Here is a 22,980-nt window from a genome sequence, read left to right on the forward strand (position 1 = left end):
GAGGGTCTACCTGTGTTTCAATAGCAAACTGCTGAAAAGGCAAAACTCTATCCTTCCAAAAATCTAACAATTAAAAATTACTGAACAAGCCCATTTACTGTTACCTACAACTGTTCAAAAAGAGAGAAATTGTTGGGATGAAGGGGCACTTCAAGCCCTTACCTTACATTTTTCATTAAATTCTACCAAAATGACAATTTCCAAAAGAGATTAGTAGTTGCCCTTGTGGGCTTTTTCCAATGCTTTCAAAACAAATGTGATATCTTCACTGTCCTCTTATAAAGATATTAAGTTATTAATTAAAATGTATTTGATCTATACTGCAATCCCTGATAAACAAGAAACATTCTGCTTTCAAATAAAAAGCCTAAAAAAAGTGTCTGCTATACAGTAAGATTAACAGATGAAAAAATAAGTCAGACGTCCATTTTTTTTCTCATATATTTTTCTTTTTTTATTTTACAAAAGGTCACATAATAAAGGTCAACAATTTACAGTGTGTAAGAATAATATAAAATGAGGAAACGAATTCTTGCATTCAGCCAGAGATTTCACTTGATTTCTTTCACTGCTAGACCTGAAAGAAACAATAAAACAATCAATGAAATACATTTCTAGGGGATTAAATCAGAGTTAGAAAGTTTTTCAAACTGTGCTAGAAAAATCTGAGATGAAATATTTGGCAACAGAAGGCAGTAGGATAGAAGTTGATTTCAGACAGAATTTGCAAAAGTACTAACAGTTTGAAGGATTTTCTGGTAATTAAGGAGGCGACACAAAACAACTATGGTCCCATATCTCTTTAAAAAAATTGAAAAAAATCTTTTCTCACATATCCGCTTGAATACATTCAAACATACATTAGTAAGATAAGTAAAAATAGTTCAATAAAAAGCTGAAGAGAGTGTAGTAATGTGTTAAAAGAAGATTCCTTCTCATGAAATAATTCAATGTCAATATAAGTGAATGAAAGTGACAAGAAACGGACCTCTCAGGATGGTGCCACATTTCTATAAAAAGAAGAGAAGACATTTCTTGAAAAGAGACATGATAAAATGTTGCTACTCGTAAGTGAAAAAAAATAAAGTAAAATGAGATAAAATTCACACCGAATTTTGAAACATCAGTTCAAAGAAAAAATAGGAAGTTGCATTAGATTAGGAGAGAACCAAAAAGTCTGAAAGTACCTGGTGGTAAAGATTGCTTGAGTTTCTCTGCTTTCTGTTCATTCTTGACCACTAAAGTATAAAGGAACCTCGAGCATCTAATCTTGAACTTGACATTGTCTATTGATTTCTTGTCACCTTTCTTGTAATTTTTCTTTATTTTGACGGCTGAAAAAAATCAAAACATCTTTCAGAGATAATACTTTACATGAAAACTAAAAGAGCACAAACAAGACATTCCAGAGAGAACCTATCACAAAGAATTTTGGAAGAATTTACATTCCTCATAGTATTTTCCAAATTAAAAAGACTTTGAAATCGTGCGATTCAGGGTTGTCACAAAATTCAGAGAATGAAATTCCCTGACACATTTTGGTGAAATTCCCCGTCAATTGAAGATGTGACAGATGGTCAAGAAGGCATAATTGAAAATAGTTTTCACGCAAAATTTGTTGTTCATAACCTCAAACCCATTCTAAAAAGCCAAATTTTCCCTGACATTTCTCTGTTTTCCCTGACTTTAAAATTTCCTGACATTTCCCGGTTTTCCCTAACTGTCGCAACCCTGGCAGTGATGAATCATCTAAATGCTTTGCATATTTAATTTAAAGCTCTCATCATGCCTTTAGCAAAATTTCAACGTTAAAGATTCACATAGACTACTAGTATTTGAATGTGATCTAATTATATAATTTAGATGAGGAGAAGGGTAACAGCAAGAGCTCAAATGTTTCATTAGTTGGAGTGTCTTACAGACCTTCATTGGGAAATCACTGCAAGGGATTTAGGTCCCAGCAAAAGGGGAGGGGTAGCTTTACAGAGGGCTTTCCCTTGGCTCCCTCCTACAGAGTAAAATATTGAAGATGTGTTCTCTGACACATTTCTGTTAGTATTTACAAAAAATGGCCGGTGGGAAGTTTGACCCATTCACCTCATATGACGAGTTTACACGTCAGTGGGCGCCTGGGACATTATCTCAGCCGACGAGTTAATTCGCGCCATTTGTCGGCTTTACGACGCTTGAGATTCCATCTATCGGAAAAGTGAAGTAACACAGCCAAAAAAATGGCATGGCAACACCGATAGATGCCGCGAAGTAACTCCTCAGCTGAGATATGTCCCCCGCACGCGCGCTGACGAGTATACTCGTCAAATGAGGCAAATGGGATAAAGGGGGAAAAGGCAAGACCCATCACTGTTTTAGCATTTCAGGAGCAGAATTTTGATGATCTATGATTTTTGGGGCACAATTTAGTACAAAATAACCATCTTATTTGCAAGGATATTACAGATACTTTAAGATGCTGAAAATCTTAAAATGACCTTTTGGAATTCAATCCTTCCTAAGCTGAAAATATATTTATAAAAATGACTCACATTTTGCATCCTTCCGCCTGGCCTTCAAGAGAAAATCTTTGATCTCCTTGATTTCACGTGGCTGAAACAAAGTTCATTTCATGAAAAGAAAAAGAAAAACAGTCCATACATGTTCCGGTAAGTACTTCAGGTGTTGCTCGATCCGATGGTGATTGGAGGTATCCAAATCAGGGATGCAGAGAGTTCTCAGGCTTCCGATTTCTAAAAACGGCTCCACTGTAAAAACCCTTTTTGCCTCTTGCTAATAAACTATTGCTATCTCTCTAAATACTAGGCCTGAGCTGAGGGCCTTTGAACGACTGTTGCTCTGAGGCCGTAGATTACAAATAAGACAGTTGTTCAAGGGTAGTTCTTTTGGTACTTCAAATTTACTGATACCAGTAATCAATAATCCAGAATAGTTCACTTACTTAAGCAACGAACCTCTTCACAATGCAAATGGGTGGCATTGGTGCAAAACAAGCATCAGTAAGAGGAAAATGAGATGAACAACTAAGCTCTTTCTCATTTGGGAGGAACTACATACAATACAATAGAGCAGTCAAAATACGCGAAAGTTGAAAAATACTTTGACTAAAAACTAATATACAGTGATGGGATCTTACCATGCTGATAGTTGAGGATAATTCTATGTTTCAGAAATTAATATCCAGAAACTCCTGCAAAAATCAAAATGCAAAAATCAATTGAAGACGTATTGACTACACATATAAACATCTGATGTCAAAATTTGAAAAACCCATTTGCTACTACTTGGGTTGATTTATGCTGTTCAGAATATTGGAGCTACAAAAAGTGACCATTTGCAAATTCAACCAATAAGTAGACATCTACTTCACGTTCTTATAGTGGGTGACTGGCACACAACCCATCCTCAGTTTAGAAATGAAAGCAAGTACAAGAATTACTTCTTCCATTCTGTTTGATTTGCCTCTCATGGCGGGGTGCCCCCCGGCCCTCTGCCCTCCCCTGCACGCCTTCTCACGAAGAGTACTCTCACTCTCATTATTATATGAATGGCTGGGGCATTACATGCCTCAGACCAACATGATAAGTGTGCTATCTTATCATCCGTTATAATTTATTTATATCATTCAATAATCGATAATGAAAACATGTCAATAGATACCCTGTAATTGTAATGGGGTAGTGGTGACATTATGTACTTTATTCAATTAAGTTATAAAAAAAAAAAAAAAAAAAAAAAAAAAAGAATTATTAAGTAGATATTTGTTTCAATGTAGAAATGAGTGAACTTGATATGTTGCAGGGAAGACTCACAGAATGTTGAGATTAGGAACAGTGATGTTGTGATTCGATCAACACTTGTCAACAATACCATCTGATATAGACGCTGTTAGGGGCGCGTCACGAAGAAGCAATATATATCAATTTATAAACATTGGTAGCATTGAAAGAGGTTACGCTAATGTTATTGTTTGGGTCCAATTTGATGTAATGGAGAATCCCTTGGATAACGTCCCCGTTAATAGCGTCTTTGGCAGGATAGTCAGTGTATCATCAAAGAAAACTATTTGAAACCATTTGGAAAAAACTGCCCAGTGCCAAACTGTCCAAATCAAGATAGTACATTTGAAATACCCTACAAGGCTGACTTCCTACCTTCTTGATTGGAACAATTCTGCCTTACGCTCAATGGATGGAGGAGGTTGGTGGAAGCATTGGGTTGCTTTTCAGTAAATATAATGACAATATGGAATTCGATAAGTTTACCTACACAAAACACCTCAGGCGTGGTACGGATTGGGAACTAGTCAAAGACTGACTTTGATCTCATAAAATAAAGAGCAAGCTTTCTACACGTACTTCACGTCTCAGATGGAAATTGGAGGTTAGTCTATCACATGGCATCAAACCTAGCCTATTTGCCAAATACAGTTTCGGAAGAAGCCACGATACTTCCAGTTTTAGAAGGAAATTCCGACTGAAAATGTAATTCGACATTGGAGGACAATAATCAGGCCTCAGAATTATCGAAGAAAACAATGCCTTGGCCTAAGTATCATGCTCATGAGTCTTTCATGCTAAACTTTCGAGTGTAAAACAACTAAGTCAGAGAGGTTTTTGGCACACATGCTGTAAGATACAAATATGTTTGCGAACAGGTAATTATCGAGCACTTAGCTGCCTTGAGAAAACCTTAAAATCTTTAAAATTAGTGAAAAATTGATGGGCCAACGTGACACTTACCTTTCGCACAACACGCGAAACTCCAAGAAAATCGAAGCCCCGTTTACACTTGCCCACCTGCGCGGTCCGTTTTGCTGAGAAGCCTTGTTCACACTAGATCATACGGCTAGGCGCTAGGCGGCGGCGGCGCTCTCTTTAGCCATAGATGCAAAGTGATATTATTACATGCAAAAAAGCGAAGTCTCGTTTTCAGTTTTTTAATATTTTTAAGGGGATTCGAAAGCAACCCGCGATAATTATCCAAGCCAAGAATACGTTAAAAAACTTCAAAATTAAACATATTTTCAAATGAATCACCCTGTATAGTTCATTTGTTGTTTGCAAATGGAGAATTGAACTAGCTGACGTCATTGAGTAATGGAAGGGCATATATTCAATGACGTTAAAAATGGTTGCAAAAGTTAAACAGTAATCGCCCTCTATCCTTCATACTCAAATTTTGAGGTTTTGCCGCTCAACTTCAAATGATGCGTTGAATTTTATTTTTATTATTTCTCATTTCTCAAGTGTAAGGTGATCAAGTTCGTTTTTCAACAAGTGGCGGTTAATTTGGAGTCTCACAATCAGGAGTCAGATTATTTTCCGGTGATTGATACGAGTGTATTCGTTTATGGAATCTAAATTGCTAGGAGTTTTCTCTGTCTGTCCAAAATAATGCAATGCCTACCTCAATGTTCTCTTACTTTCATGAATATCAAGAAGCTTAGTTCATGTGGTTTTCTGAGGTTGCACTAATCATCCGATGCCCACCATGTCAGGAGTCAAGGAGATGGATTTTCGAAAAGGAGACAGCTCCAAAATCAGCCACTTTTTCCAACAGGCCCAACATTTCGGTGATTTGGATTTGGACGAAGAACACCGTCTCATAGATGAGTTGAGATGTTTCTACGATAAGGTACTTTTCCATTTTTCTAATCGCTACGCTTTCAATCTTGTTGCCAGGATAAATAACAAGTATTTGAGCACTTTCAGTGCATAGCTGTTGATAAGAGTTATCCTCTGATAGTGAATCAAAACTTGACTGGAATTGGTTCATTTCTTTGTGAAATGTGTGAAGTAAATCGCAACCAACCAAACACTAAAGCTGTTTTTGTATATATTCACCCAAAATTACAAGTCGAAAGGCAGTTCAAATGAGCCTCTGACTCTCATTTCAAAGCTACTAGAATTTGGACTTGGAAAGAACGCATATATATCAACCCAGGTTAAGAGATCTTCTTAGGTCTTAGTACAAGGAGCTGTTATGTTTAGCACAAGCGTATTCAGCTCAATCTGCATGTAGGTAAATCAGATTTTAGTGTCCAAATTTCATTTCTGATTCAACCCATCGGTACCAAATGCTTCTCAATCAGGATTGTATTCAGCATGTACTGAGTCAATTATTTTCGTTGTGATGACATTCATGTGGAAGTTTTCAATGCACATCTCTTAATTTGAATTGTAAGATGTGTATTCATCTCACTTAAAAAGGTCTGTGTAAATGAAGGCTAATGATGGACTTGAACCATGTCCATCTCTTACTTTCAGAGGTTTTTAACATGTCGCAAATTATGCATTATTTTAACAGGAACTGTACTTACTTTCTCATTAATCAATTCGTGCATCAATCCAAAATCAGTTGTCTCAAAGTGTTGTGCTACTGAGCAGTGGCGAGGTGTGAATGATCGATTATCAATATTTCTCCATTTGAGGCTACGTCAAAGAATCATTCATTAAGGTGTTCGTTGCGAATACCCTGCCTATCGATCCTTTTCCATAGGTTTAAATGGCAGATCAATTGATATCACAAAGTGTGCTACGCTACTGCAACTGAGCCGAAGTACAGCTAAAACATGGCAAGGTGTAGCCTCAGGCCAGACTGCTCGTAGGCAGTGTATAAATTGCCTATAGAACAGTTTTCTAAATCTGTGGCTGATTAATTATCTAATTAGTAGGATGGAAGTTGCTAAGTTTTTGCAACATTGAAAACCCTAGTTTTAAAGGTATAACCTGCGTAAACGGGCCAGGTTCAATTAGATTATTCGTATATTTTCTTAAGGTGATTCGATGGACGCCATATTTTGTGTCAGAACGGCATGCGATATATCGCATCAATTGGTTCCATTTTTTCAGCTACTCGTCATTTTTCTCCAATTTTGAGATCGCAATTCTGTTGTCAGCAGACTAAAGCACTCACTTACCAATTTTAACAAAGAAATTCATCGTAATAAAGGCGTGGTTTTTTAGAGAGAAAACATCGCATTCGATACTGATATCGAAACTGCACTCAAATGCGATATTTTCTCTCTAAAAAACCACGATTTTATTACGATGAATTTCTTTGTTAAAATTGGTAAGTGAGTGCTTTAGTCTGCTGACAACAGAATTGCGATCTCAAAATTGGAGAAAAATGACGAGTAGCTGAAAAAATGGAACCAATTGATGCGATATATCGTATGCCGTTCTGACACAAAATATGGCGTCCATCGAATCACCTTAACACCTCATTCAATAGAGGGATCCTAATCACACGATGCTCCTTCTCTCATTTCTTCGCACCAATCCCTCTGTTGAGTACACTTTTTGAAAATATATTCATTGGTACCTGTTTTTATTTCTTCTACAGATTTCATTCAAAGACTTTGTCGACAAATTTATTGAGTGCCTGAAAGCAAGCCTAATTCATCCCGAGGAAGTACCCAGTGTTGAGGCAATTCTTAATTTTGCTGCTCAGTTCGTTGCCGTCATCAACAGCTCTGGAGTTGATGATGATGAAACTTGTCCCTTTTTGAAAGAAATCCTGGAGTTTGTTTGTGCAGTAAGTTTTTATTTTTTCTTGATTTAATTTTCGTACGTGCAAACTTGGTAGTTTCTTTCCTTTTCAATTAGGTAATTAGTCAATACTTTGATCTCCTGTTTCTCCTAATATTTGCATGATTATCCTGTCATCATCAGGCAACCCAATGTGCTGTAAGAAGAACAGAGCCGCTTGTGATTCTGTTGGTGAGATCCCAGCAAAAAATTCCAACTTCTTTTGCGTGGGCTGAGAGCTCTCCCCTCTCAGTCGTGTATGGACACATATTAGAGTACATCCTGAAACTCTGTGGAGTATTCTAAAATATTATTCAAGTTACTTTATTAAATATCCATAGTCTGTGAGCAAAGTGATCTCATTTGACGGATAAGTCAAATTCTCCTGAGATCATTATCTTCAAGCGTCCAAAACCAAAAAAAGTTTCAAATAATCTTACAATAAATGAATACATGCCCACATACAATCAGTTGAGTGGCACTGATTTTTCCGTAATTGAAATTTGTTCTAAACCTTTTTATGACAATTTCATGTTATCTGACCAAGCCGACTGCCACATTGAGGCAGATGAATAAAGTACCATTTTATTTGTATGATACATACTCTTAATGAACATTCCTATTGTTTGCAAATATTTGCCTCGTTTAAATTTATTTGTTTTCAGGAAAGAAACAAAGATTGAAGTTTTTTCTTTGTCTATAAAATGTGTTATTAGGACAGCATTTTGTTTTTCAAAAAATTATTTCATGCAAAGAGGTGCTGTCAAAATCTTTTTATTTTGCAGCATGCACCTATTTTTGTGCCCTTATGTATTAATTTTAATTCACTTTGATTTTCCTCTCTTTTTAGAATCATGGATGTGATAATCACCTTGTTCGAAGTCGAATTTGCTTATTTGTGGATAAATTACTTTGCAAACTTGGCAATGAAGTGGTCATCGATGAAAAGTTGTATAACAAACTCGTCGAAAGTATGCTTGAGCGAATGAAGGTACGTATTAGTTCTCTTTTAAAAAATGTCCATCAATTATGGTGTCATTCTCTGTGAAATCATCCAGGGGCTGTTGCTCAAACAACCGCAGTACTTTTTATATTTTTGACATCTGTTTATTTATTGTGATTGAAGCACAAAAACCAATTTTCAAAATTTTTTGACCCCTCTGTCATCTTTGGCGGTCTTTTGGAGGTTAGATTTTCAGCTAAATTTTGACGAAATCCATCTAAACTGGAATGGGTCTCTGCTGCCATTTGAATTACAGATCTGAAACAAAACTGATATAATACTGATTAAATAATGTGGGAAATGGCTGATAATTTAGCAAAAGTAAATAATAATCTAAAAAAATTATAAAAAAATATTTGCCCATTTTGACCCAAAATTTTTACCTGTAGATGAACAAGTGATTCAGAAAAACTGTGCTCACAAGTGAGCACCTGCAAAATCGCAAAGGTTTGTTAGAAACTGCCAGTGCCCGTGAAACTTCAGAAATCTATGTTAAAAATGCTTGGAATTCCTGAACCCAAATTTTAAAATCAAACTGAACCAAAAATGGCCATCCGGTTGAAACTTTTTGAAGCTTCGCACAGCCTTAGATATTTTAGCTGAGCCGCCCAGTGCAAATGACACTCCTTTACTCTATTATTGCATCCAATTTGTCTATAGTCTTATGTATACTTATTCTTTGTATTATCTTCTTAAATTAGTAATGCATTTCAGATAATCTAAACAACAAATTTTGCTTTCAGGACAAAATGCCAGGTATCCGAGTCAAGGCCATCTCTGCTGTCTACAGGTTGCAGGATCCCTTTGATGCCAATTGCCCAGTTGTCAAAGGTAAAAAGTTTTTCTCAATTGTTTTCGTTTTCATCCACTTAAACAAATTTATCATCCATTTAGCACTTATTCCACTCAAGCCGCCTTCACCTATGTAGTAAGTGACAGTTCAGTGCTTTTACCTAATATGTAGAAGTATATTGAACCTCCCCAAAGCCTTTTCAGCATTCTTCATATAAGCAAACAATTGAAGCAAACATAATGAGAGTTTTATGAGTTTAAGGGTAATTTTCCTAGCTCTCTAAATTTTGACACTGTTCTGAATCTCTGTCACAGAGCTAAGAAATCTGACTTTCAAATTTCGCTTTTGGAAGAAAAAACTGCACGTAAAAATCTGAAGGAATTACGAAGTTATCAACTGAAATTATATCTCTTGAAAATGCTACAATTCTCGTCAGGTGAACCAACCCAGCCAACCATTTTATCTCCTGCTCTGATTATACATGTTTGAATTAAACGGAACTGTGTCGCCAATGACATAAGCCCTGAGACCCATAAGACTCTATGTATGGTAGAGCTCACGTCACAATGAGCTCAGTCAGTCCATCTTGATTTAAATATGTTCAATTGATCACCCCATTGCCGCAGTGATGTACTAAATATCCTTGATGCTTGGGTAAAAATTCACCTTACTCTATTAGATAGTTAGTGGAGAGGGAAAAATGGAGAGTGTAATGGTTATGCGAGTGTCAAATATTAGCAAACTGGTAATATAACCCTATATTTCTCCGTGCTTTAAGTGCTTTGCTTTAGATGTAGTATGCACACTCAGAAGAAGAAAAAAATGAAGAAATTTACTCTGTCGATGACCCTTGCACATCAATGTCTTTTTTTCAGCTTTGTCATTTCATCTGTCCATGGACCCAAGCGTGGAAGCTCGGAGAGCTATTCTTAGAAAATTAGCAGTAGCAGCTCATACCCTTCCAACAATTGTAGAACGTATTTATGATGTCAAAGACTTTGTGAGGAAAGATGCTTTCCTTGTTTTAAGCAAGTGCTCCATGTCTAGATTCACCATCAAACAGCGACAAATGTTACTGTACAGCGGATTGAAAGACAGAGATGGTAAGTTAGTCCTTTTTAGTCGTGCGGCGAAGCCGTATAGTCTCTAGGTTTCGCCGGAGGCTAAAAAGTGTCCACACTTTTAGGCTAAGTCCAAGAGGAGAATTTTCGAGGAACCAAGTAACATATGAGGTATTGATATCGGTCCATTTTGGCCCAATGGAGATGTTACATGTGTGAGGAATTTGCAATTTAACTGTTGATTCTTGTATAAAAGTTCGCGAGGAACACAATGGTGCCACTGGTTTTCTCTGAAATCATCTCCCAAGCTCAAAAAAAGCTCTCAAGTTGAGGCCAAAATGGAGGGGATATCCCACCTTACCCTGAGAGTCCACGTCTACATGAAGACAAACTCTCCATGCAAAGATAGGGAGCAAATACATTAGCAGGGTTGCCGTGTTTTCAGTTTTGGAGTCCCCAGATAAATTGGTAGCCCTGTCAATGTATTAGCTCCCTATCTTTGCATGGAGAGTTGGTCTTTATCTAGACTTGGACTCTCAGGGTAGGGTGGGATATTCCCTCCATTTTGGCCTCAACTTGAGTGCTTTTTTTTGAGCTTGGGAGATGATTTCAGAGAAAACCAGTGGCACCATCGTGTTTCTCGTGACCTTTTACCCAAGATTCAACAGTCAAATCGCATATTCCTCACACATGCAACATCTCCATTATGCCAAGTGGAATTTCTGATCATTTAGCCATGGTTTGGTAGCGTTTAGCAATCAACTGTGACCATAATGTAAAGAACCCACACAGGTGCCTTTCGGCGGAATGTCGCCCTATGGCATTCTTTATCATCAAGTCACTGTTGAACATTTACTGTTAAGTAGCGTTTAGCAACCAAGTATAGCCAAAATATCCAGAACTCATACCTCAGATGTTCAAAGAGTGTTAACATGTGTCGCCAAATGGAATTTCTGATCATTTAGCCATGGTTTGGTAGCGTTTAGCAATCAACTGTGACCATAATGTAAAGAACCCACACAGGTGCCTTTCGGCGGAATGTCGCCCTATGGCATTCTTTATCATCAAGTCACTGTTGAACATTTACTGTTAAGTAGCGTTTAGCAACCAAGTATAGCCAAAATATCCAGAACTCATACCTCAGATGTTCAAAGAGTGTTAACATGTGTCGCCAAATGGAATTTCTGATCATTTAGCCATGGTTTGGTAGCGTTTAGCAATCAACTGTGACCATAATGTAAAGAACCCACACAGGTGCCTTTCGGCGGAATGTCGCCCTATGGCATTCTTTATCATCAAGTCACTGTTGAACATTTACTGTTAAGTAGCGTTTAGCAACCAAGTATAGCCAAAATATCCAGAACTCATACCTCAGATGTTCAAAGAGTGTTAACATGTGTCGCCAAATGGAATTTCTGATCATTTAGCCATGGTTTGGTAGCGTTTAGCAATCAACTGTGACCATAATGTAAAGAACCCACACAGGTGCCTTTCGGCGGAATGTCGCCCTATGGCATTCTTTATCATCAAGTCACTGTTGAACATTTACTGTTAAGTAGCGTTTAGCAACCAAGTATAGCCAAAATATCCAGAACTCATACCTCAGATGTTCAAAGAGTGTTAACATGTGTCGCCAAATGGAATTTCTGATCATTTAGCCATGGTTTGGTAGCGTTTAGCAATCAACTGTGACCATAATGTAAAGAACCCACACAGGTGCCTTTCGGCGGAATGTCGCCCTATGGCATTCTTTATCATCAAGTCACTGTTGAACATTTACTGTTAAGTAGCGTTTAGCAACCAAGTATAGCCAAAATATCCAGAACTCATACCTCAGATGTTCAAAGAGTGTTAACATGTGTCGCCAAATGGAATTTCTGATCATTTAGCCATGGTTTGGTAGCGTTTAGCAATCAACTGTGACCATAATGTAAAGAACCCACACAGGTGCCTTTCGGCGGAATGTCGCCCTATGGCATTCTTTATCATCGAGTCACAGATTAATAGCGTAAATAAGCAACCAACGGTGGCCAAAATGTCAAGACTCCAAACTGGTGCTTTTTGGCTAAATTTCGCCCAATAGGATCTTTAATGATTTATCGGTAATGGTTGATGTTTATGTTGATTAATTATTATTGTCTGAAAGTGAATCCTATGGGAGAATATTATAGGGTTGGTTCAAACAAGTTTTAGAATTTTTTTCCTTAGCGCTAATGGACCCTAAGGGACAACTTCAATTCATCAAACTAAAAGTTTTCAATGTTCATAACCATTTTTTAAGTGTCAGAACTCTCTAGACCACATTATATTCATGATGAATTTAAAGAATATCGCTGTCAAAAGTTGAGTTCTCCTTCAATTTAGCACTTTTTGTCATTACCTTAAAGACCATACGGAAAGTGCTAAATCTACGGAAAACTCAACTTTTCACAGCGATATTCTTCAAATTTATCATGAATATAATGTGGTCTAGTGAGTTCTGACATTTAAAAATGGGTATGAACATTTAAGGCTTTATTTTCCTTGAATTTAAGTGGTTTTTCAGGGTCTACGGTAAGAAAAAAAAGTCTAAAACACGTTAAAAGTTACTTGAACCTACCCTATAATGTTGAGCTATGACTTCAACTTTCATGAACCCTTACTTGTGCCTTTCAGCTTGATTTCGCTAAATGGAATTATTTATGATTGAAGTCGTGGTTGAGTTTACTATGCTGATGAAATATCATTGGAAACTTTAGGTTTCACCATCATAGTCTTCTAAAAATAACCATCAGCATTACTGCACCAACCAAAATCTAGCCCAAAAAAAAAATAATTCGGCTGAAAAAGTGGGAGAAGTTGGGATGTGCAGTCTCAAAATAAAAATACCTAGCTGTGATTGGACATAGCTTTGCTTTCATTGAGACTTTCAAATTTTATGAATAAAAAACAGTAAGCGTTTAGCAAAAACAGTTAGTTTTGTCCTTACCCGTAGACCATACAAAAAGAGCTAAATTGAAGGAGAACTTAGCTTTTGACAGCGATGCTCTTCAAATTTTTCATATACCTACCTATACAATGTGTTCTAGTGAGTTTGGATGGTAACAAATGGTCAGGAACATTTAAAGCTTTATTCTCCATGAATGTAAGTTGTCGTTCAGGATAGATTCTGACGACTAGATCCTTACTAGAGTAAGGAAAGAAAGTCTAAAATTGTTAAAAGTCACAGTAAAACGCGAAAAAAGAAAAAATTCGGAAAAGGAAGTCAAATTTACATAACAATTAAATTAACATAAAAATTTCGTAAAAAGTATTGGAAATTACGAACAAATGTATTTACGTAAAAACTGTATTAAAAAGAAAGTTAATTTTAATTAAGAAAAATAATCTTGGTGAATCAATTTCTCTCGTAAATTTGACTCAAAATTCATTTAAAAAACAGGGCCGGATTTACCTACTTGCCGCCCATGGGCCACCTGTATTTTGCCGCCCCCTTCTCATTCGTTTCGAAACATCAATAAAAAACAACTTAATCGGCCCGAAACAGTAACAGAGAAACAACTTAAAACGGGACTAAGGCCGCAAATAATAAAAAGAAACACATAAAATATAATAAGAAACCCGGGACGTTTCGCAGGGATCACACCCGCATTTTCAACCGGCGAAACAAGAAAAATGAAAAGAAAGGACACTATGCCCCTCACTACTAGCAAAAGTTCGCACGGAACTTTGCGTGAAAGTTAAGTTCCGTAAACCTATCTACATCTGTGTGAACAAGGCCTTCAATTTGTATGAAATGAAGGTAAAAATTATGCAAGAACAAACATAAATGTGGTTTAATAATTTTAACTTCCGCTGGCGCGCCGCGCTGACCGCACTGTGTTTGGCGCAATGCGTGAAGTATTCCTACAGTCTTGTAGGCGCTATGCGTTTCACGCCGACCGCCGCACAGTGGATTGAGTCAATTAGAGGGGTCGGACATGAAAGTTTTGACAAAAACTGCAAATGATGATGTTTATTTCGTCACATTTTAAAGTTCAAGGGGTGATACTGGAAGAAAATATCACGAGAAAACCAGTGGAACAGCTTGCAGAACATTAGATTCTTGTATAAACGGAGTTATGAGCGTTTTAAGTTCCCAAATTTTTTCCGACCTCTCTCATTGACTCGATTCACCGTGCGCCGCGCTGAGGGCCTTCTCCTTTTTATCTCAAGTCCTCATCATCACTGCTGCACCGCTCCATGCCAAATTGCGTGTTTAGTTTCTCTCTTAACTCGACATATTAAAGGTGCTGTCTCTTGTGTCACCGAAAGACGCTTTCTCCTTTGTAATTTTTTTTTTTCTGAATCCGAATTTTGCATTTTTTTAAACCTACATTTTAAAAAAATGCAAAATTTGCCGCCCCCTGCGTTAAGAAATGAGAGATGCCTTACTCCATTACCCAATGCATCCGACGAGTTTTTCAATTCAAAAAGGAACGGATGACACTCCGCAAATAAATCACGTTTGAAGCGCAAACCGGAAAAAACACGATTTGTCAAAAGTATTCATTAAGTATTGCACTTTCCACAGAAGCATATTGCACAAAAATGTCACTGTAACGACTTCCGTATATGGTTGCGACCAACTTAAGGCTCAAAATTTTGATTTGTTCGCTCCCTAAAAAAAACGGTCCATCTCTGTAACTGTGCTCACCAAAACTAACAAAGGTTCCCAGGGTCACAGACTGGCAGTGGTCCCGGAGAGATCGAGGACATTTTTCAGGGTTGAAATCCTTCCTCTTATTTAATTGTTTTTTAAATAAACTTATGCTAGGACACTATCCCTGAATAACAAACAGACCAATTTGGCTGCAATGCCTCGAGCCCTGCACGTGCACTTGAGTCATTCGTTTTTATGACTTTTCCGAGGGTCGGTGGCCGCTAGCCTAGCGGAGCCGCTGTGAGGCCCGCTCGGCCGCGATTGCAGCCTTGGGCCCCGCTTTAAGACCCGCTCGAATAAGGCTCAATTTGGGTTCGGGCTTCGGGTGCGATTTTTCTATCGTCTAACGACTGGCCGCTACGCAGCCCAACCCCTCGAAGACGCTCCGCGCCACCAGAATATCGATTTTTTAGACCAAAAACTCGTATCGATATTTCAACGTTAATATATCGTCCGTATCGAGACATTTATCTCTAGAAATATCAAATCGATTTTTCTTTCTTTCTTCTGCTGAGTTGTGTATTTTACACCTCGGAAAATCGGAAATTATGGTCAATTTTTCATAGTTCGAATTTCGGATTTCGCTGGCCAGGTTGTACAGACCTACGTCACAGGGTAAACAAACCTCAAGATGCAAATACCTCCTTTTTTTTTCTCTATGTAGGTATAGGACTTTTCGCGTGGCTGCTCGACGGTTTGTTAATCTGTGGAGGTTAAGCTACATTCACGCGTCGCAAGCAACCTGGCGCGTCTGCTTCTTGCTACTGCGAGCGCGCCTTCATTTCCTCCCGCACGCAACAAGGACAACCGCGATGATGAAGAATTCCATTCGGCGAAATCGAGCCGAGAGCAGGCACCACGAGTATATACATATGGGTTATTTTAGTGATGGGTGGGATTTTATTTAAAATTCCTATGAATCCTAGGTTTAGTGTTTATTGTAGTAAACAATTATCAATTATTCCATCACTTCTTCGGATTATTTATTTTTATAATCAATCTATATTCATGTGAAGTGTAGCTCATCTGCATTTTTCTTTCCCTGGAACCTAAATGTATATTATGAATTTGAATCCATCAGAAACTAAATCAGTCAAAATCAAATTTAACTACATACGAAGTGAAAACGATTTGTATTTCGCAAATCAAAGTGATAGTTAAAGCAACCAAACTGTGTCAGAAATGTTCCCAAATTACTAGGTACGGCTTTTATCAGCTCATCATCTGAGCCAATAATTTTAATTGTGGCATTTCATTCGGCATGTCGCCGCACGACTTCTATGATACTCAAAGTCTCACATATATAATTTGAAAGGGGGGGTCTGGGGGGGCGGCGCCCCCTCAGCAGGTAGCTTTTGCTACTTGTTTATATTGCGTTTTAAGCAGTCCCAAGCTTAGCATTTCATCCCAACGCTCTCTCTATTAGAGATTTATGGCAGTATAAAAAAGCTGTGATGATAAGAGTCCTCCATCAATACTAACCTACTTATTTAACATACAGCCAATCCAAATGCAGTCCTTAGCCCCATTATTTTTATGCCATTTTTAAAGCCTGGACTGAAAGTATTTTTTTACTGTCAAAAGTTTATTCATATAGGTATTGAAGTGAGCAAAATGTTCATGAACCTGCAATTAAAAATTTTTCGGTGAGCTATGTTAACCATTTAAGGTGAATCCAGGGTTCAATTAGGGATAATTCAAGATAAGAGATAGCGCCACCAGTCACCCCTGAGAATTTCACTTTCCTTCAACGATTACTGAAATAATATTGTTCAAATTACAAAAAGCAGATCCACAAGATATAGATTATTTTTGCTTGATTTTTTGAGCCAAAAATATTGGCAATTAGAATTACAAACGGAGAGGAAGTACGGCTGAAACTTTCAGCTCAGTCGCGGCGGCCGAGCGCGCAACCGAATCCCACATGTTCTGTCTCTCTCCCATTGCCGCAATGGGAATTACTTTCCGCCGTAGTTACGACTTTATTTTTGGGAATTTTGGGAAGATTTTTTTACTGAGTGTTCCTCAAGTATGTTGCTATATCCCCTGGATCCCCAATTTTGAATAAGTACATATTACGGTTTTTATTATTTTGGCAAATATATGCGGCTATTCTGAGCAGAGCAACGTGGTGGCCAAATCGCGAAGTTCCAAGCCTGGATTCACCTTAAGATTGCACACATACACTGCAATAGCCCATGAATTACCACTAAAATTTTACAGGGCTATGCAGTAGTTTGGTAACACCACAGTTTGATTGAAGTCGTAGAATTAACATCCGTGGATCGTGTCGACAATCGACGATCAGGAGTTGTGGACCGCATTCTATACATTTTTAATCTCGTATAAAATTGTTGATAGTGGCTTTTTGGAAGTTTTAGAGTTTTTAGGTAATATTTAGGTTATTTTAGATTAACTGAATCACTGGGGAAGTGATAACATCCTAATTAGAGCTGTGCAATTAAGGATTGTTGAATTCGATTACAGCTAGATCATGATTAAGGAAATTAATTGCGATTATGATCATGATTACGATTAAAATTGAAAAAACGAAAATAATGGTTAAATTTTGGCATCTTCATTTTTTTTGTGGCTTTTCTGACCAAAAATAAAGTTAAAGTATACGAATTCTTGAAGAATTTTTCATAAAACTGCGAAAGCTGACATTTACTTCAATATTTTTTTTTCTCCTTCTTTTTAAGTTTGACCCATTGTCTTTTTTTTTAAAAGATCCTTTCCACCCAAATAAACTAGACTTTTTTCAGCTTATTGGCTCCAAGAGAATGGAGGACAAACACAGCACAAGGCAGAGAGTTATCATTAATAATCTTGGAAAATTCAAAAGAGGGTAGTTCCGTCCGACTGCAAACAATTATTTTTTTTTTCTTTAAATTTCATATAGTGCCAGCCTCTTCCATCATAAGCATCATGAAATACGCGTGGTGCGGATGTGTAGATAACAGGGTTCTCAATCTTGTCATATATTTATTGCAATTTTTTACCGCTTTTTTAAGCTAGCATTGCGCTAGTGACGAAAGTTTGAGAGAACGCGACGGGAAATTCAAAATTTCATGAAGTTAAATTAATCTACTCAATTGTGATTAATTTTTCAATTCGATTACAATTAAAAAGATTAATTACCATTACGAATGCCGTTCGATTAATCACACAGCTCTAATCCTAATCATGCTGTTATTTTTGCAAGAAAATTTGCTCTTGTTTTTGAATGCATTTCAAGTGATTACCTACTTTCTCTTTTTTTTCTTTTTTCTAGAGCGTGTAAGCAAATGTGTAGAAAAAGTCCTGCTTCCATTGTGGTTTGATCATGCCAAGAATAATTTTGTTACCATGCTGAAATTTTTAGATGTTGAAACAAGCACTGAAACTTCGTTTCTTGTCCTCCAAATTTTATTTAAGTAAGTTTACGTTCGTAGAACATTATCTTAGAAAATTCTTTACTTTAATGGATACTTCTGGAGACAGAAAATATTCCATCATATCACAATTCTCATGTTTAATGGTGTTTTTCCACAATGCAAAAATAATTGTTCAGTCTACTAATCATGTTTTCAGGCAGGTTGCTAAGGACACGCTATAAGGACACCCTCTTTGCGCATGCTCACATGCATCAGAGTCACTGATTGTTATTTGTTCTGTGCCACAAACTGTTTGATACTGATTGATAATTGTTCTGTGCCACAGTGTACTTTGGACAGTAGTTGTAGCGACAAATTTCAATGAGCAAAAATCTTTGTTCAAATCTGTGTGGGTAAATGCAACTCATGCTATTCAAATCCTCATGACTTTTAATTTTCAATTGTGTAAGCTGATCCCGGTCTCATTCTGAAGCTAATTTCTCTGTCTGTCAAACTAAAGCAAGCTTATATCTAGCCTAGTTTTGAAGTTATGATGTTTATCTTGCTAGTTGTTGAACAGCCTTTGTGTTACCTGATAATCTCAGAGCTGAAGGGATATAGTGGACTTCAAATGGAGCTTAATTTTAATCTATGTATTAGCTTTCGATAAGAATGATGATCCATGCACATTTCTAGATTTTGATTTCATTGTATTTTTTTTTTTTATCATTAAAGATGATCTTTATTATTGTGGTAACTGAATTTGAAGTAAAGGAGTTCTCCTCCTCCATGATTGTGTCTTTAAAAGACACTTTCCTACTGAAGTGACTCGTACTCTAACTATTCTTTTTTTTAATTTTGCCTCCAGGAGCACCTCAACAAATACAATCATGGAGCAAGTGAAACTCAATTTGGATGAAGATAAATTAATTCCCCTAGATAAGCTTTCTCCAGAAAATGCCTTCTTCTGGCGCTGTGCTGTACATTTTTTCCATAATCTTGATGATGAAGCTCTAGAAGTAGACAAAGACACGATGTTGCAATCTGTGTTACCAGAATTGACGCCACTAACTAACTATATCAGAACGTAAGTTTTCTTGTAAGTTCTCTCTGGTTTTCAGTCTTGGAGAAGCACCGGATTTTTTTACTCCTGCAATCAATCACAGGCTAAGTGCTAAAAAGTTTATTTTGAGTTACCACATTTTTATTTCCGTAAATTGCTGCGGAACATACCACTAACGCTATCTTTCAGATGTTATATATATGCACTAATTTTTTGTTGGTGGCTGCTATGCAGCATGTCATTCTTGGTGTCTAGAATGTAACACAACGTTACCTCCATTTTCGATTTTTTGGCATTTAGCCCATAATTGATGACCAATCTTCAAGTGTTAGTGGTTTTTGGAGAAGAGGGTTACATTTTGTATTGCACCATATCTGATTTTTGTACACCCTCTCCCACCTCATCTTCTGGTACTAATGCACCTCTAGTATAATTTTTAACTATTCTCTTTCTCACTTTGTCTTAGTTTTTTGGCCAACGTTAGTGAAATAGTACCCAAATTTCTAATATTGCTCTGCTTAATGCTTTAAAGTGACTGTCAGGGAAAAGTAAAAATTGATTCTGAGCTCTAGCAAAATGACTTTACTCTTCAAAAACAAACATATGTCACTGAAAGACTTGCAAATTTCTGGTCATGTCATATTGTGGAAGGTAACGTGTTCGACTGTAGATATGTTTTAGCGCTATGTTGAGGAAAAATGCCGAGGAAATTCCATTTCACCAGAATAATAGAATTGGTCTTGAAAAACCCAGATTTATGTATGTATGAGCCGCTTTTACGGCGCGCTAGGGCGCTCTGCGACACCTACTCTCCACAGGAATCTGTCATGGTAGAGATCCTCCGGAAGCTGGCATCTCTCCATCTCTTCACCCCAAAAACCCAAAACCCAGAACCCAGATTTCATGGGGAAAATTTCGTTTTCAGAAAAATGATGCATGATGAGTAAAAACTGAGGTAATTTTCGGATTTAGTGGAAAAAACCGCATGAAATGTGAAGCATAAATGAAATATAGCACAATTGCAGCACAGTGTGGTTATGAGACCTGCAATATTCTATGCTATTAAAATATGGTGACCCAAAAGCTCTCAGTTGGAAGTATGAGAGGATTCGAAGATAGGTTCTTTTGATCATCACAAGGACAATGAGTTTCAATAGCAGCGAATAGCTCTAAGCGTTCCCCCTCTTCTATTTTTTGCGTGTATTGTAGTGTAGGCAACAGCTCATGAAGCAGCTTACAAGGAGACTTAAGAATACGAATGATTTATTCTAATACGAATGATTATACAAATCGATGGTCAAAGTGCAAAACTACGTATCTCCATTGTGATGTTTAAGAATTTCTGCTCCTATTTCATATTTTTGAAGAGAAACAAGCCAATCCTATACAAAGCTTGAAAGTTATACGGCATATTCTGTCAACATGGAAGAGATTTTAATGAAATTACATGGTCTAATTTTCCATAGATAAAATAAAGCTCGTCAAGAAGACTGCAACGTTGCTAACGGAGATACGTGAGTTCAAAATTGGACCACCAAAATCAGTGCAATTAGCTGGCGAATTATTAATTTTTTCTCTTGCTTTAGGTATTTTTTGAGAGATTCTGAAGATGAAAAAAAATTAGAGTTCTGGGAGCATAAACAGCGGCTATTCATCTTATTGCAGTTGTTGCAGCTCTGTAATGTGTATGATCTATCAGATGAGCTTGGGAGGTAAGTGAAGCTACATTTCATTGTTCATCCAAAAGTCAATGAACTTTTGCCTTTTAAAATTATAAACCATCTCTGTCATCACAGTAATGATGCAATATTGAATTCCACCAAATTTTAATGAAGATCCAGTCCAGTTTCAGCGTCCATATAGAATAGTTTTCATCAAAACATTCCCTCATCAGATGATGCGAAGCTTGAAATGAAAATATTTGTAAAAAAGGATGTAAAATGAATTTGCTTGAGCACTTTTTGTATGAAAAGCCTAGATTTAAAGTCGGCTGGCAGCCTTCAAACAATCCTCCAATCACTGCAAAAAACAGCCAACACACGCACGCCATGGGTGTGATGTAAGAAACCAGCTATTAAAAAAAATCAAGACTGAAGAGATCACATGGTTTCAAGTGTTTCATTTTCATCATGCGTTTTTTTTTTCTTCTTCTTTTTTTTCAGTTTTATTCGAATGGTTACTTTTTGGCTTTTTTGTTTTTATTGGTAGTATTATACAGCTGAAATTCACATCGTCTAATTCATGAACACAAGTAGTTTGAAATAGTGGATAAACAACAAAGTACGCCACTCCTATATCATACTCGATAATATAAAATCATAAGAGTAAATCATAATGCCTGAGGTGCGAAGCGCTTTGGAGGGGTTGGACTGCTTGCGAGGAGAAGCCCCCTAGTACCTTATGAAGTGTAACAAACAGTTAATGTACTTTTTAGATAATCCTTGTTTTTAACTAGTATCTTATGTCCATGCATAACCTAAGGTAGTTGAACGCTTTCACGGCAAAATTTTCTGGACCATTACTGAACTTCTTTTTGCCTGTCGGGTTTGGAAGAGTCGTAGGTTGATTATTCACAATTTAGTAAGTATGTGGACTGTCTCAAATTCCTTTTCCCCAGTCTTTGTAAGACAAGGGCAAATATGAAGTCATTTTAAAAATTTTACCCATAATAATGTTTCAGTTAAGGAGATGAAACTTATTTTTTACTCAAATTGAAGGCTTTCTTCCAAAAAATTGATCGTGTTTTCTCTATTTTCTGTAAGGTGTCAACTGAAGCAACTGTGCACAGACTTACTTCTGAGCCCTCAAGTGAAGAAAGATGCTGTCCCTGTGATCGTGGATGTTTTCAGTCGGATTCTACCAAATATTGATCATTTTCTTGATTCCCTCGTGGAGATTATTATGGACTTGAAAGAGCCCTTCAAAGAAGATGAAAACACAGATGTATCAGAAGAAGAAACAGATGAAGAAAAGAAAGAGAATAATGAGGTAATGATTACTTCGTATGTCTGCTAAAAATGCTCTTGATGAAGCATGTTGAAACATGAACAAATGTTTTTGGTTCCAAATCCTCCGCCGTTTCTTTGCTTTTAAAAATTTATTTTCGTCTCTCTGTAAGCTTTTGATTGTATTTTTCCTTTTAAATGTTGAAGATACTCAACAGGGTCGATTTTCAAAGTGAAATTTAAACCTTCATAAAAACTTGTTTTGCTTATCAAAAAGAGTGTTTACTTTTCATTCAAAATCGGCGTTTTGGGCCCCCAGAGGGAACTGTGCAATATTTTAGGAGCCTTAAAGTGGTCGGTTTTTTGCTCTAAACCCTGCAGAAATAAAATTATATCCTGCCCCCTCCTCCTCCAAAAAAAGAAGAAAAATTAGGTCATAAAGAAAGCAAGGTTGATTTTAAACTAGAGTGTCCCTTAAATACTCATAAAATAGGAAAAACTGATAACAAATCAGAGGTCTTCTCTTGTGTATTA

At 37.0% G+C, this 22,980-nt stretch overlaps 2 protein-coding genes and 1 long non-coding RNA gene across 4 annotated transcripts in view; 1 reads left to right on the forward strand and 2 right to left on the reverse strand.

Moving 5' to 3' along the window:
* Positions 1–423: 423 nt before the first annotated feature.
* On the reverse strand, positions 424–4,855 carry RpL38 (ribosomal protein L38). The gene is made up of 5 exons (XM_019060869.2): positions 4,755–4,855; positions 3,149–3,202; positions 2,544–2,604; positions 1,188–1,334; positions 424–577 (listed from the first exon to the last, which is right to left on the reverse strand). Exons 2-5 carry the CDS (start codon positions 3,149–3,151, stop codon positions 552–554), a joined length of 237 nt encoding a protein of 78 aa, XP_018916414.1. The 5' UTR covers positions 3,152–3,202; positions 4,755–4,855; the 3' UTR covers positions 424–551.
* Positions 4,856–5,288: 433 nt separating this feature from the next.
* Positions 5,289–22,980, forward strand: part of LOC109043607 (condensin complex subunit 3) — a 31,629-nt gene continuing 13,937 nt past the window's right edge. For both annotated transcript variants that reach the window (XM_019060868.2, XM_072296893.1), the window contains exons 1-9: positions 5,289–5,649; positions 7,360–7,551; positions 8,395–8,535; positions 9,291–9,378; positions 10,216–10,443; positions 18,357–18,498; positions 19,307–19,525; positions 21,088–21,213; positions 22,264–22,489. In XM_019060868.2, coding sequence (XP_018916413.2) covers positions 5,497–5,649; positions 7,360–7,551; positions 8,395–8,535; positions 9,291–9,378; positions 10,216–10,443; positions 18,357–18,498; positions 19,307–19,525; positions 21,088–21,213; positions 22,264–22,489 — 1,515 coding nt within the window. In that variant the 5' untranslated portion in view covers positions 5,289–5,496. The remainder of the gene's footprint in view (positions 5,650–7,359; positions 7,552–8,394; positions 8,536–9,290; positions 9,379–10,215; positions 10,444–18,356; positions 18,499–19,306; positions 19,526–21,087; positions 21,214–22,263; positions 22,490–22,980) is intronic.
* On the reverse strand, positions 8,564–18,342 carry LOC140224019 (uncharacterized). Its single transcript, XR_011899258.1, has 3 exons — positions 17,249–18,342; positions 16,565–16,708; positions 8,564–8,816 (listed from the first exon to the last, which is right to left on the reverse strand). It is a non-coding gene; the product is annotated as an uncharacterized lncRNA (long non-coding RNA).

The sequence above is a fragment of the Bemisia tabaci genome, chromosome 2 (assembly GCF_918797505.1).
Source record: "Bemisia tabaci chromosome 2, PGI_BMITA_v3".
Lineage (NCBI taxonomy): Eukaryota > Metazoa > Arthropoda > Insecta > Hemiptera > Aleyrodidae > Bemisia > Bemisia tabaci.

Excerpts from the sequence above, each read along its gene's own strand:
- RpL38 (XM_019060869.2), bottom strand. Across the intron at positions 1,335-2,543 it reads CAGGCGGAAGGATGCAAAAT|CCGTCAAAATAAAGAAAAAT; the intron begins GTGAGTCATTTT and ends GATTTTTTTCAG. Across the intron at positions 578-1,187 it reads CAAGCAATCTTTACCACCAG|GTCTAGCAGTGAAAGAAATC; the intron begins GTACTTTCAGAC and ends TGTTTCTTTCAG.